Here is a 13,466-nt window from a genome sequence, read left to right on the forward strand (position 1 = left end):
GGGAGATGACTCTGGATCATAGTTCATATGATGTATGCTTCAGGTTGCAGGATTTTCATGATCACCCATAAAGAATATTTGCGCAGTATTTGTTTATCCACATAGCCAGCGTTGTATTTATTTTGTTTCATATATCTGGAATGTCCAAAGCAGTGTCTACAAAAAGGTGTGAGCCAAAGAATATAAACTACTCTCCAAGAAAAAGAAAAGGCAGAACTTACACTGCCCCCCAAAACTTTGCACCAAAAACTGGCATCTGCACATGCAAACAAATCAATGTCATAAAACTATAAATAGAAGACCAAGTAGCTGCTTTACACATCTGAGAAACTAAAGTCTGTAGACAGAAAACCCAGGAAGCACTCCCTATTCTATTGGAGAACCAGTAAAGGAGGGTCCTGGTTTCTAAGAGCATTGGCCAGGGCAAAAGTCTATGTGAACCCCCCAGATTGTAGCAGAAGAGGCAGCCTGACTTCCTGAGAGCTGTCCACAACTCCAAACAAAAAAACCCCACATCTGTAATCTGAAACAATGCCGCAGCATCTAAGCAAGACCCCTTTCACACTGGGTCGCTTTTCAGGCGTTTTAGCACTAAAAATAGGGCCTCTCAAGCCACCCCAGTGTGAAAGCTTGAGTGCTTTCACACTGGAGAGGTGCGCTTGCAGGACAGGAAAAAAAAAAAATCCTGCAAGCAGCATCTTTGGGGAGGTGTGGGACCGGTGTACACACCTCTCCTGCACAACCCTGCCCACTGAAATCGATGGGCAACGCTGCTGAAGCCCCTGCAAAGCACTTTAGCAGCGGCACTTTTAACCCTTTTAACCCCTTCTGGGGGGTTAAAAGCACCCTGCTAGTGGCGGCAAAGCGCCGCTAAAACTAGCGGGGCTATACCGCTGACACCCCACCACCCAAGTGTAAAAGTAGCCGAAATCCTTTGTGCCCAAACCAAAAGATGTAGGGCTCTCTCCTTATGACAGAGGGAAGAATATTCTCATTCAAATGAAAAGCTGAAACTACCTTAGGAAGAAAACAAGGCAGAGCACATCCTTATCTCTGTGCAAGACTAGACTATGAGACTTGCACAACAAGGCCAGCAGCTCCCTGCAGTCCAAGGTAACCGCTACCAAAAAGGCTAACTTTAGGGAAAGTGTGAAAAAGGGAAGAAGATCTTAAAGATTTTCAAGAGGTTTTTGTAAAAAGGGAGGCACTGAGCTCAGGTCTCATGGCGTCAGATAGGGGCCTGACAGGAGGAAAGATGGGGTAGGAACCAGGGTATTAGGATTCAATGGACATAAAAAAAGAAGGGTCAAGGCTGATATATGACCCTTGTCAAGCCTTTATCCATACTATGCTGAAGGAAAGCCAGAATCCTGGCTACATAAAAAACTTGTAAATCCCTACAGATATCTCCACCATACAATAAAGGTTTACGAGCATTGAGCATGGTAGGAATCACCCCCTCTAGGTGGGGGGCAAACCTTTTTGAACAGATAGACTTTGCTTGGCATTCACTTCGATGATTTGGATTTCCAAGGACGCTTAGCTCCCACAGTAGCAGGGAACTTGGTGGGCTTATTACCGCTCCGCACTGACACGAATGCAGCCCCCACCCTATTGACACGAATGCAGCCCCCACCCTATTGACACGAATGCAGCCCCCACCCTATTGACACGAATGCAGCCCCCACCCTATTGACACGAATGCAGCCCCCACCCTATTGACACGAATGCAGCCCCCACCCTATTGACACGAATGCAGCCCCCACCCTATTGACACGAATGCAGCCCCCCCCCTATTGACACGAATGCAGCCCCCCCACCCTATTGACACGAATGCAGCCCCCCCACCCTATTGACACGAATGCAGCCCCCCCACCCTATTGACACGAATGCAGCCCCCCCCACCCTATTGACACGAATGCAGCCCCCCCACCCTATTGACACGAATGCAGCTCCCCCACCCTATTGACACGAATGCAGCCCCCCCACCCTATTGACACGAATGCAGCCCCCCCACCCTATTGACACGAATGCAGCCCCCCCACCCTATTGACACGAATGCAGCCCCCACCGTATTGACACAAATGCAGCCCCCACCGTATTGACACGAATGCAGACTCACCATTGCCATCAGTGCAGCCTGATTCATGTCCATCTGCAGCCTTGGAGGAGACAGGGAGGGGGCGGGACGAGTGCCAACAGACAGAGGAGAAACTCCTGCTTTTATCGGTGGCCTCTTTAATTGAAAGTCACACCTCCTATGATGGACAAAACAATTGTCCAATGGCAGCGCAGGAGACGGGACTTCCTTTTACACAGGACGCCGTGTAAACAGGAAATTCTCCTGTATCCTGTACGGCGCTCGTCCCGCCCCCTCCAAGGCAGCCAGCATATCTATCTTTTGTGGCCCCCCGGCGCTTGGAGATTCGAGCCGCGATTGGCCCGTGGGCCGGACTTTGGACATGCCTGCCCTAGAGAATAAAATGGCAGTCATTGCAATACTTTTTTTCACACAGTATTTGTGCAGCGGTCTTACAAGCGCACTTTTTTTTGGAAAAAAATCACTTTTTTGAATAAAAAAAAAAAAAAAAAAATAAGACATCAGTAAAGTTAGCCCAATTTTTTTATATATTGTGAAAGATAACGTTACGCCAAGTAATTTGATACCCAACATGTCAAAATTGCGCCCGCTCGTGGAATGGGTCAAACTTTTACCCTTAAAAATCTCTATAGGCGGCGTTTAAAAAATTCTACAGGTTGCATTGTTTTGAGTTAGAGGAGGTCTAGGGATAGAATTATTGCTCTCGCTCCAACGATTGCGGCGATACTCCACGTGTGGTTTGACCACCGTTTTCATATGCGGGCGCTACTCTTTTCTACTACTTTTCTTATTTATTTTACTTGATTTTATTTATTTTTTCACTTTTTTTTTTTTTTTTTAAATTGGGTCACTTTTATTCCTATTACAAGGAATGTAAACACCCCATGTAATAGAAAAAAGCATGACAAGTTCTCTTAAATATGAGATCTGGGGTCAAAAAGTCCTCAGATCTCATATTTGGACTTAAATGCAATAAAAAAGAAAAAAAAAAAAAAAAAGTGTTGTCATTTGAAAAAATGACTTTGAAAGAATGACCCTTTAAGACGTATGGGCGGAAGTGACGTTATGACGTCGCTATCGCCCTGCTATGGTATGGAGACAGGAGGGGGCCATCTTCTCCTCACTTGTCTCCATACCTGGCCATGGACAGGTCCCGATCGCCTCCGCCGATGGCTCCGGTAAGCGGTGGAGGGCACAGGAGAGCGGCGGGAGGTGGGAGTGTGGCACCTCTCCCGCCTCCGATAAGGGTGATCTTCTGGCAAATCCGCCGCAGAGACCACCATTATCGTAAACACGGCTGACTCCTGAATAGATGGATACCTTGGTAGTGGCAGCAGCTGCGGCCATTACCGAAACATCCATCTTTAAAGTGCCGACGTATATGTATAGGAGCCAGTCGGCAAGTGGTTAAAACGTCAGTTTTTTCATGTTTACATGCCGCGTTTAGAAGAGATTTTATTTAAGAAAAAAAAAAAAAAAAAGCCTGTAAACGAAACGTGGCTAAATGCGAGTTACCGCGTTTGGCGCTTGAAATGCCTGAACCCATTTTTTTTGCGTTCCAAAAAAAGCCTCTTAACTCAACTGCCTAGAAACGACTGTAAACAACCCTGTGTACATGTACTGATTAGATAACAAGAGAGTTCAGGAGCAGTTGAAAAAAATGCTCAACTGCTCCTAAACAAACGTCCATTTAGCAGCAGCAAAGTACATGAGGCCTAAGTCTTAGCTATTGGATGTCCAAAAGCAGTCCAACTGAGGGCCAGGCAAAGCAGCAACCAAAACTCTAACAGGCCCATGTGTCAATTGGTCAAGGAAGAGAGCAAAATTCAGAGCAACCAGAAGCTCCTTACATCCGACACTGGCCTCAGAGAAGGATTAGCTGCTGGGAAATAAACTTCAACGGTGTGTACCACAGCCAGACAATGGAAGGAAAACTTACAAAGGAGCTACGGGAGCAGTTGAGAGAAAAGTCATAATACTTTCCTAGTGAATAAAGACAAGCACCTTAGGGAGAAAAAAACTTTGTCCTTAATAAAAGGAAAAACGGGGACATGCAGTAGTCATTCCATGAGTTCCACATAGGCTGGAAGGTCCTCAATATGGGGGAAGCAATTACTGATCTGTCTGTTACCATGCAGGACTTATATACCTGAAGTGAGATGTATGTATCAGATTCCCATCTGGCCAAGATCCCAGGGAAAAGAGGCTGTGTCAGAGAAGTAAAAAGTTTTGCCAAGCCAAAAGCGACAGAGACCCGATTTCTGAAAGTTCTGGGATCAGTGTAAGCCCCAGTTCACACAGGGGTGGCACGACTTGCAGGTCGCCTCAGCGAGGCGACCTGCAAATGACTTCCGCGGCGACTTGCAAAACGACTTCTGTATAGAAGTCTATGCAAGTCGCCCCTGAAGTAGTACAGGAACCTTTTTCTAAGTCGGAGCGACTTGCGTCGCTCCTATTAGAACGGTTCCATTGTACAGAACGGGAGGCGACTTGTCAGGCGGCTAGGTCGCCTGACAAGTCGCCCCTGTGTGAACCAGCTCTAAGGGTGAAGACATCTAAGGACTTGTATTGGCCTAGAACAGCTGATGCAACACGACTCTAGGCTAGGAGTTTTGGCCAAAGACTAAATCTTGCTCGCATACCAACTCATCCGAAGGGATATGGTACACTTTGACAATTAGACTCGGGTGGATAGGGAGAGGTAAAGTGATCGCAATATGTGATTGAAGAGGACACATGGCAAAATGCTGTACAAAGAGTCAACAGTATGTATAAAGATCTAATTCTGTCCAGAAGTGAAATTCCATCAACAATGATTACTCACTGACCCCTTTTAGAGCACAAGGGGTTAATGGAGGCATGTTAAAATCACCATGTCTTACTATGCACTGTATGGCAGTGCATAATGAGACATTAACAAAACATATTAAAAAAACAATGCAAAGCAGTGGGCTTAATGCTCATGCTTGGCAGGTCCCTAGAGGCCAGTGTTTAAACAGTATACAGTGAGATCTTGTCAACAAAGATTACCAATGGGACACTGCAGAACAGGAGGGGCTAACGACGGTCTGTGACACCGGTTTCACCATTTAAAAATGTATCCAAAACCAAAAACAAATATAGTCCAAATTATTACTGGTTTCAGATGTGGCCGTTTCATTACTTTTAGGCTTTTATAATTTCATATTCACCTGATAATCCTGACAATGACACGGATCCTCTCAGGGTAAACACTTTTTCATAACAAGCATTAAGCCTTACTAAAGCTGAGTAGCACTTAACACTATAGAAAATGGTTGAAAACAAGAGGAATGTGTACAATAATCTGTTAAACAAAGCAATCCAGTGTTTATAGTCCTCTTTACCCGCACACGTTATCCTTATTAGTAGGATCAGTCGTTGGATTGCTGCAAGATTTGAGGCTTCCGTCCTTATTGGCTGCATTATCTGTTCCCACAGCTGGTTCATCTGTTTCTGTCACATCCTCAACATCATCATTAACAACTGGTACACTGGCCGCAACAGTGGGGGGCCTCCGAAGCAGCTGCAAGAAAAGGGGTCATGTTTTAGGTCATTTTTCAGAGAACAGTAGGGGAAAAGGACTTTAGACAGGAGAAGAATGTTTGCCAAACACACTGAAACTCACGCTATGGAAAATAAACTGATATTCTTTTACACATCTAGCTTAGGTTTAATACAAACAAAAGCATACCAATAAAAACATAACAATTACTGAATAAATATATATATATATATATATATATATATATATATATATATATATATATATATATATATATATATATAATATCTCTCTCTACATACATACACACAGTGACTGGTGCTAATAAGGCCCAGTTCACACCAGAATGCAGTGCGGGAAATACACATTGCATGCACTTTTCCTGCACAGCACACAAATGTGCTGCCTTTGCGAGACATGCATGGATTCCTTTAATTTGTTCATGACACCCCAAATGTGTCTAGCAAAAGCAGCACGTTTGCACCCAGCAAGACACAGTACCATGTGGGTTTGTGCGGCATATTTCAAAAATAGCGTAGTCTCGATTTCAGCGGTGACATTTAGATGGTAGGGTCAGAATTTGGCGTAAACAGGAAAGCATGGATCCATCCTGCCTTGTATCAACGGTTCAGGCTGGTGGTGTAATTGTGTGTGGGGGGCGGGGGAGATATTTTCTTGGCACACTTTGGGCCCCTTAGTACCAACTGAGCATCGTTTAAATGCCACAGCCCGAGTATTGTTACTGACCTTGGCCATCCCTTTAGGACTACAGTGTACCCATATTTTGATGGCTACATCCAGCAGGATAATGTACCATGTCACAAAGCTTGAATCATCTCAAACTGGTTTTTTGAACACAATGAGTACACTGTACTCCAACAGCCTCCACAGTCATCTCAATCCAACAGAGCACCTTTGGGATGTGATGGAATGGGAGATTTGCATTACGGATGTGCAGCGACAAATCTGCAGAAACTGTGGGGTTGATTTACTAAAACTGGAGAGTGCAAAAACTGGTGCAGCTCTGCATAGAAACCAATCAGCTTCCAGGGTTTTTGTCAAAGCTTAATTATACAAGCTGAATTTAGAAGCTGATTGGCTACCATATACAGCTGCACCAGATTTTTGCACTCTTCAGTTTTAGTAAATCAACCCCAGTGTGATGCTATCAGGTCAGTATCTCTGTGGAATGTTTCCAACGCCTTGTTAAATCTATGCCACAAAGTATTAAGGCAGTTCTGAAGGCAAAAGGGGGTCCAACCCGGTATTAGCAAGGTGTACCCAATAAAGTTGCCGGTGAGTGTACATATACATGCATACATACAGTGAATATTTAAAGTCTACACAATCCTTTTAAAATGTCAGGTTTCTGTGGTTTCATTCGGCTCACAGCAGGGGTCCGGTGCATCCCCGTTCATCATTTCAGATCCGATTTCAGCCTGAATTTTTGGGATGAATTTGGACCTGAAAATGGACCTAAAAAAAAAAAGAAAAAAAAAAAGACGCACAGTACCCCTGTGCAAATTCCCACCGAAGATATGTGAACCAGCTTCATAGAGAGCCGGCCGCAATCTTTTACCACAGTGGTCATCAACCCTGTCCTCAGGGCCCACTAACAGACCAGGTTTTATGTATTACCTTGGAGAGATGCAGTTTAGAATACTGCAATCACTGAGCAGCAAATAATATCACCTGTGATGCATTTCAGCTATCTTGCAAACCTGGCCTGTTAGTGGGCCCTGAGGACAGGGTTGATGACCACTGCCTTACCACGCAAACTGGATGTGGGGAAACCAGCACCCAAGTCGCATAGGTGTGAACTCACCCTCAAACTCATGTTACACCCCCATTCACATCGGGCCAATTTGACGTGTCAAATCGCTGCCTATTTCCGGAAACATTACCAAATCAGCTTTTGCGGGGCGCCACACCGAATCCCATGAGTAGTTCCTGAACTACTGTTTTAGTGACTTTGTGGGCGATTTCAATAGACATCTGTGCAGGAACCCGCCTGAAAACACTCCCGAAGTCAGACTGAAATGCCTTTAGTGTGAACCCAGGCTAAATAGAAGTCAGTAAACACTGGTCATTTAAAGTGCCTCTGATTAACCTCAAATAAAGTTCAGCTGTTCTAGTACAATATCTCACAAAAGTGAGCACACCCCTCACATTTTTGTAAATATTTTATTATATTTTCACGTGACAACACTGAAGAAATTACACTTTGCTACAATGTAAAGTAGTGAGTGTACAGCTTCCCCTCAAGATACAGTCAACACACAGTCATTAATGTCCACTCGTCCACACGCCAGTCCAACCACTGGCAACAAAATTGAGTACACCTCCAAATGAAATTGTCCAAATTGGGCCCAATTAGCTATTTTCCCTCCCCGGTGTCCAGTGACTCGTTAGTGTTACAAAGGTCTGAGGTGTGACAGGGAAGCAAGTGTGTTAAATTTGGTGTTATCGCTCTCACTCTCCCATACTGGTCACTGGAATTTCAACATGGCACCTCATGGCAAAGAACTCTAAGGATCTGAAAAAAAGAATTGTTGCTCCACATAAAGATGATCTAGGCTATAAGAAGATTGCCAAGACCCTAAAACTGAGCTGCAGCACATTGGCCAAGACCATACAGCGGTTTAACAGTTCCACTCAGAACAGGCTCAGTGTCATTTCCAGAGGTTGTCTTTGAGAAATGGACGCATGAGGGCTGCCAGCATTGCTGCAGAGGTTGAAGGGGTGTGGGGGGGTCAGCCTGTCAGTGCTCAGACCATACGCCACACACTGCATTAAATTGGTCTGCATGGCTGTCGTCCCAGAAGGAAGCCTCTTCTAAAGATGCACAAGAAAGCCTGCAGTTTGCTGAAGACAAGCAGACTAAGGACATGGATTACTGGAACCATGTCCTGTGGTCTGATGAGACCAAGATAAACTTATTTGGTTCAGATGGTGTCAAGCGTGTGTGGTGGCAACCAGGTGAGGAGTACAAAGACAACTATGTCTTGCCTACCATCAAGCATGGTTGCGGGAGTGCCATGGTCTGGGGCTGCATGAGTGCTGTCGGCACTGGGGAACTACAGTTCATTGCGGGAACCATGAATGCCAATGTACTGTGACCGACTGAAGCAGCACATGATCTCCTCCCTTCGGAGACTGGGCGCAGGGCAGTATTCAGACATAACGACCCCAACACACCTGCAAGATGACCACTGCCTTGCTAAAGAAACTGAGGGTAAAGGTGATGGGCTGACCAAGCATGTCTCCAGACCTAAACCCTATTGAGCATCTGTGGGGCACCCTCAAACGGAAGGTGGAGGAGCGCAAGGTCTCAAACATCCACTAACTACGTGATGTCGTCATGGAGGAGTGGAAGAGGACAACCTGTGAAGCTCTGGTGAACTCCATGCCCAAGAGGGTTAAGGCAGTGCTGGAAAATAATGGTGGCCACACAAAATATTGACACTTTCAGCCCAATTTGGACATTTTCACATAGGGGTGTACTCCCTTTTGTTGCCAGCGTTTTAGACATTAATGCCTGTGTGTTGAGTTATTTTGGAGGGAACAGCAAATTTACACTGTTATACAAGCTGTACACTCACTACTTTACATTGTAGCAAAGTGTCATTTCTTCAGTGTTGTCACACGAAAAGATATAATAAAATATTTACAAAAATGTGAGGGGTGTACTCACTTTTGTGAGATACTGTAGGTCTTTCCTGACATTTTCTTAGTCGCATCCTACAGCAAAAGCCATGGTCCGCAGAGAGCTTCAAAAGCATCAGCGGGATCTCATTGTTAAAAGGTACCAGTCAGGAGAAGGGTACAAAATTTCCAAGGCATTAGATATACCATGGAACACAGTGAAGACAGTCATCAAGTGGAGAAAATATGGCACAACAGTGACATTACCAAGAACTAGACACCCCTCCAAAATTTATGAAAAGACGAGAAGAAAACGGTTCAGGAAGGCTGCCAAGAGGCCTACAGCAACATTAAAGGAGCTGCAGGAATATGTGGCAAGTACATGTGACAACAATCTCACGTATTCTGCATATGTCTGGGCAATGGGGTAGAGTGGCAAGACGGAAGCCTTTTAAGAAAAAAAACATCTAAGCCCGGCTAAATTTAGTAAAAATACATCTGAAGACTCCCAAAAGCATATGGGAAAATGTGGTATGGTCTGATGAAACCAAGGTTGAACTTTTTGGCCAGAAATCCAAAGGATATGTTTGGCTCAAAAACACTGCACATCACCAAAAGAACATCATACCCAAAGTGAAGCATGGTGGTGGCAGCATCACGCTTTGAGGCTGCTTTTTTCTTCAGCTGGAATAGGGGCCTTAGTCAAAGTGGAGGGAATAATGAACAGTTCCAATACCAGTCAGTCAATATTGGCACAAAACCTTCAGGCTTCTGCTAGAAAGATGAACACGAAGAGGAACATCATCTTTCAGACAACGACCTAAAGTTTTTTTTTTTCAAAGTTGTCGCTCTTTGCTTGTTTATAGCGCAAAAAATAAAAAAAACAGCAGAGGTGATCAAATACCACCAAAAGAAAGCTCTAGTTGGGGAAAAAGGACAATAATTTTGTTTGGTATAACGCCGCACGTCTGCGCAATTGTCAGTTAAAGCGAGGAAGTGCCGTATCGCAAAAATTGGCCTGGTCATTAAGGGGGCAAATGCTTCTAAGGTCCTTAAGTTAAGGGCGTGCACACTTATGCAATCATATGTTATTTTTACTTCCCTGCACCTAAAAGATTTCCAGCTGAACTTTATTTGGGGTTAATCAGAGGCACTTTAAGGCCGGGTTCACCCTGGTATGACAAACCCTCTGACATTGGGAGCTCACGTCGCATGACGTGTGAAAATCGATGTTTGCCTATGAGAGCCGTCTTAACTGGTCCGACGCAAGTCAGACATTTAAAAATGCTCCCTGCACTACTTTGGTCTGACTTTGATCCTACTTCAGCCCATTGAATATGACAGACGACGGATCGCCGTCTTAACTGACCCGACTTTGGCATGCAACTTGTGCTCTGAGGATCTTGAAGGGGAATGCCACACCAAATTAAAAAAAAAAAAAAAAAAAAAAAAAAAAAAAAAGGCATGGTTTCCCCTCCAAGAGCATACCAGGCCCTTCGGTATGGTATAGATTTTCTGGGGTACCCCCCACCCCAAAGCACCTTGTCCCCATGTTGCTAAGGACAAGGGCTTCTTCCTGGCAACCCTGGCCATCAGGGTCTGCGGGCGCGGGGGGGGGCTTATCGAAATCTGGAAGCTCTTTTGATGGGTCTTCTCCGCTGTCTTCTCCCTCTGTTCTTCTTCTGATGTTGACTCAATGCTCTCTCCCGCTCTAATGCTGGGTGCGCTGTGTGCCACTACTTATATTGGCATGGGGCGGTGTCATCGGGTGACGTCATCTGGAGGCGACACCCCCTATAACATCACCGACCGGGCCATGATGGGGTGGTGACATCATAAGTGGCAGGCCTCCGGTGACCCCACCCTATGCCAATATAAGTAGTGGCGCACCTAGCATTAGAGAGGGAGAGAGCGCTGGGTTAACATCGGAAGAAGAACAGAGGGAGAAGACAGCGGAGAAGACAGTAGACAGAGGGAGAAGACGTCAGTGGAGGAGGCAGAAGAGCTAGAGAGGGGAGAAGAAATCGGAAGCGACAACGGAGCTGCCTTAACGAAATTACTTTAAAAACCTTTGTACTATTTGTAACTTTTTTTTTTTTTTTTTTTTTTTTTTTTTAGGTGAATAGGTAGGAGGTACGTACCCCATACTCTTTCACAGAGGGTGGGGGGGCCGGAAACTGGGGTTTACCTTGTTAAAGGGCGCTTCCAGATAAGCCCTCCACCCGCAGACCCCAACAACCAACGGCCAGGGTTGTCGGGAAGAGGCCCTTGTCCTCATTAAAATGGGGACAAGGTGCATTGGGGTGGGAGGCGCAGGGCCCCCCCTGTCCCAAAGCATCCACCCCCCCCCCCCCATGTTGAGGGCATACGGCCTGGTATGGTTTTGGGGGGGGGGGGTACGCTTTTTTTGGCATGGGGGTTCCCCTGAAAATCCATACCGGACCAAAGGGCCTGGTATGCCCTTGGAGGGGGAACCCATGCCGTTTTTTTCTTTACATTGTGCGTGGAATTCCCCCTAAAGATTCATACCAGACACAGTGCCTAGTATTGTTGAGATCAAAGTCGGACGCATGTCGGACTTCAAGTCGCAGGGCAAAGTCGGATCCAAAGTGGTACAACTGTCATGTCGTACCAGTGTGAACCCAGCCTAAATGATGGCAGATGTGTACTGACTCCTATTTAACATGAATTTGAATGTGAGTGCTTAATGCCGGTTCACACAGGGGCAACTTCTCAGGCGACCTAGCCGCCTGACAAGTCGCCTCCCGTTCTGTACTATGGAACCGTTCTAATAGGAGCGACGCAAGTCGCTCCGACTTAGAAAAAGGTTCCTGTACTACTTTGGGGGCGACTTGAGGCGACTTGCATAGACTTCTATACAGAAGCCATTTTGCAAGTCGCCGTGGAAGTCGTGTGCAGGTCGCCTCGGTGAGGCGACCTGCAAGTCGTGCCGCCCCTGTGTGAATCGGGGCTTAAAGTGATTGTAAAGGCTTGTTTTTTATTTTTTTAAAATAACAAAAACATTATATCATACTTACCTCCACTGTGCAGCTCGTTTTGCATAGAGTGGCCCAGATCATCCATTTCTGGGGTCCCTCGGTGGCTCTAGCAGCTCCTCCCCACATCAGATAACCCCTAGGAGAAACGCTCTCCCGGGGGCGTTACCTTGCGAGCGCTCCCGAGTCCAGCATTTGCGTCCATAGACACGAATGCCGGACTCTGCCACGCCCCCCGGGAGCCAACGGCTGTGCTGCTAAAGACCGACAATTTTGAAAAAAAACAAAAAAGTTTCGCTTTTGTTTCTGTTAAAAAAAAAAATTTGGAAGTTTTCCTGGGTGGCTTCCCTGGTGGTCCTGGGTGGGATCCGAGGGGGGGCTGTGCGGATAAACAATCAGCACATACCCCCGTCAGGAGAGCAGCCGATCGGCTCTCCTCTACTCGCAGCTGTCTGACACAAGTGAGGAAAAGCCGATCGCCAGCTCTTCCTATTTACATCGTGATCAGCCGCGACTGGACACGGCTGATCATGTGGTAAAGAGTCTCCGTCAGACTCTTTAACTAGATCGGTGTTGCGGGGTGTCAGACGGACACACCGCAACAACGATTGCTGCGATGCGCGCCCCCGGGGGCAGACAGTGGCTTAATATCCTGAGGACGTCATATGACGCCCAGTCAGGTTATTGAAACCACTTTGCCGCCGTCATTTTGCTATATGGCGAGCAGCAAGTGGTTAAAAGATATAAATTTGTTTTTCAATTGAGTTGTACAGTTTATAGGTCACATTAAAAAGGTGGAAAAAGGTCTGAAATGATTTATCTTTGTCTCATTTTTTTACACTTTTGACATTTTAACAGGGGTGTGTAGACTTTATATGTATACATATACACACATACGCTAGAGACTAGTCATATGTGTATATATTAAACTAATGTGTAACATTCATGGGGTGTCTTTATACTTTAATACACCCGTGAAATTATGTGTGCTTTTAAATTTCACTTTTTAAACTAGGCTGCACTGCAATCTTGCAATATCTCACAAGATCACAAGCAGCCTTCTCCTCAGATCTAATTTGTTCACAGTGGGGCTACATCTTCTCTCTTCTCCTGCTGGGAAGAGATGTATTTGGCTTTATAAACAGGCACTCAGATGAGCGTTTTTTCCTATGAGAACAGCTAAAATCTGAGTAGAGGCAAA

At 45.6% G+C, this 13,466-nt stretch overlaps 1 protein-coding gene across 2 annotated transcripts in view; it reads right to left on the minus strand.

Annotated features, from left to right (window-relative positions):
* The window catches only part of NSUN2 (NOP2/Sun RNA methyltransferase 2), a 153,811-nt gene that overhangs the window by 19,870 nt on the left and 120,475 nt on the right, over positions 1-13,466 (minus strand). For both annotated transcript variants that reach the window (XM_073630839.1, XM_073630838.1), the window contains one exon: positions 5,467-5,645. In XM_073630839.1, the coding sequence (XP_073486940.1) occupies positions 5,467-5,645 (179 nt within the window). The remainder of the gene's footprint in view (positions 1-5,466; positions 5,646-13,466) is intronic.

The sequence above is a fragment of the Aquarana catesbeiana genome, linkage group LG05 (assembly GCF_042186555.1).
Source record: "Aquarana catesbeiana isolate 2022-GZ linkage group LG05, ASM4218655v1, whole genome shotgun sequence".
NCBI lineage: Eukaryota > Metazoa > Chordata > Amphibia > Anura > Ranidae > Aquarana > Aquarana catesbeiana.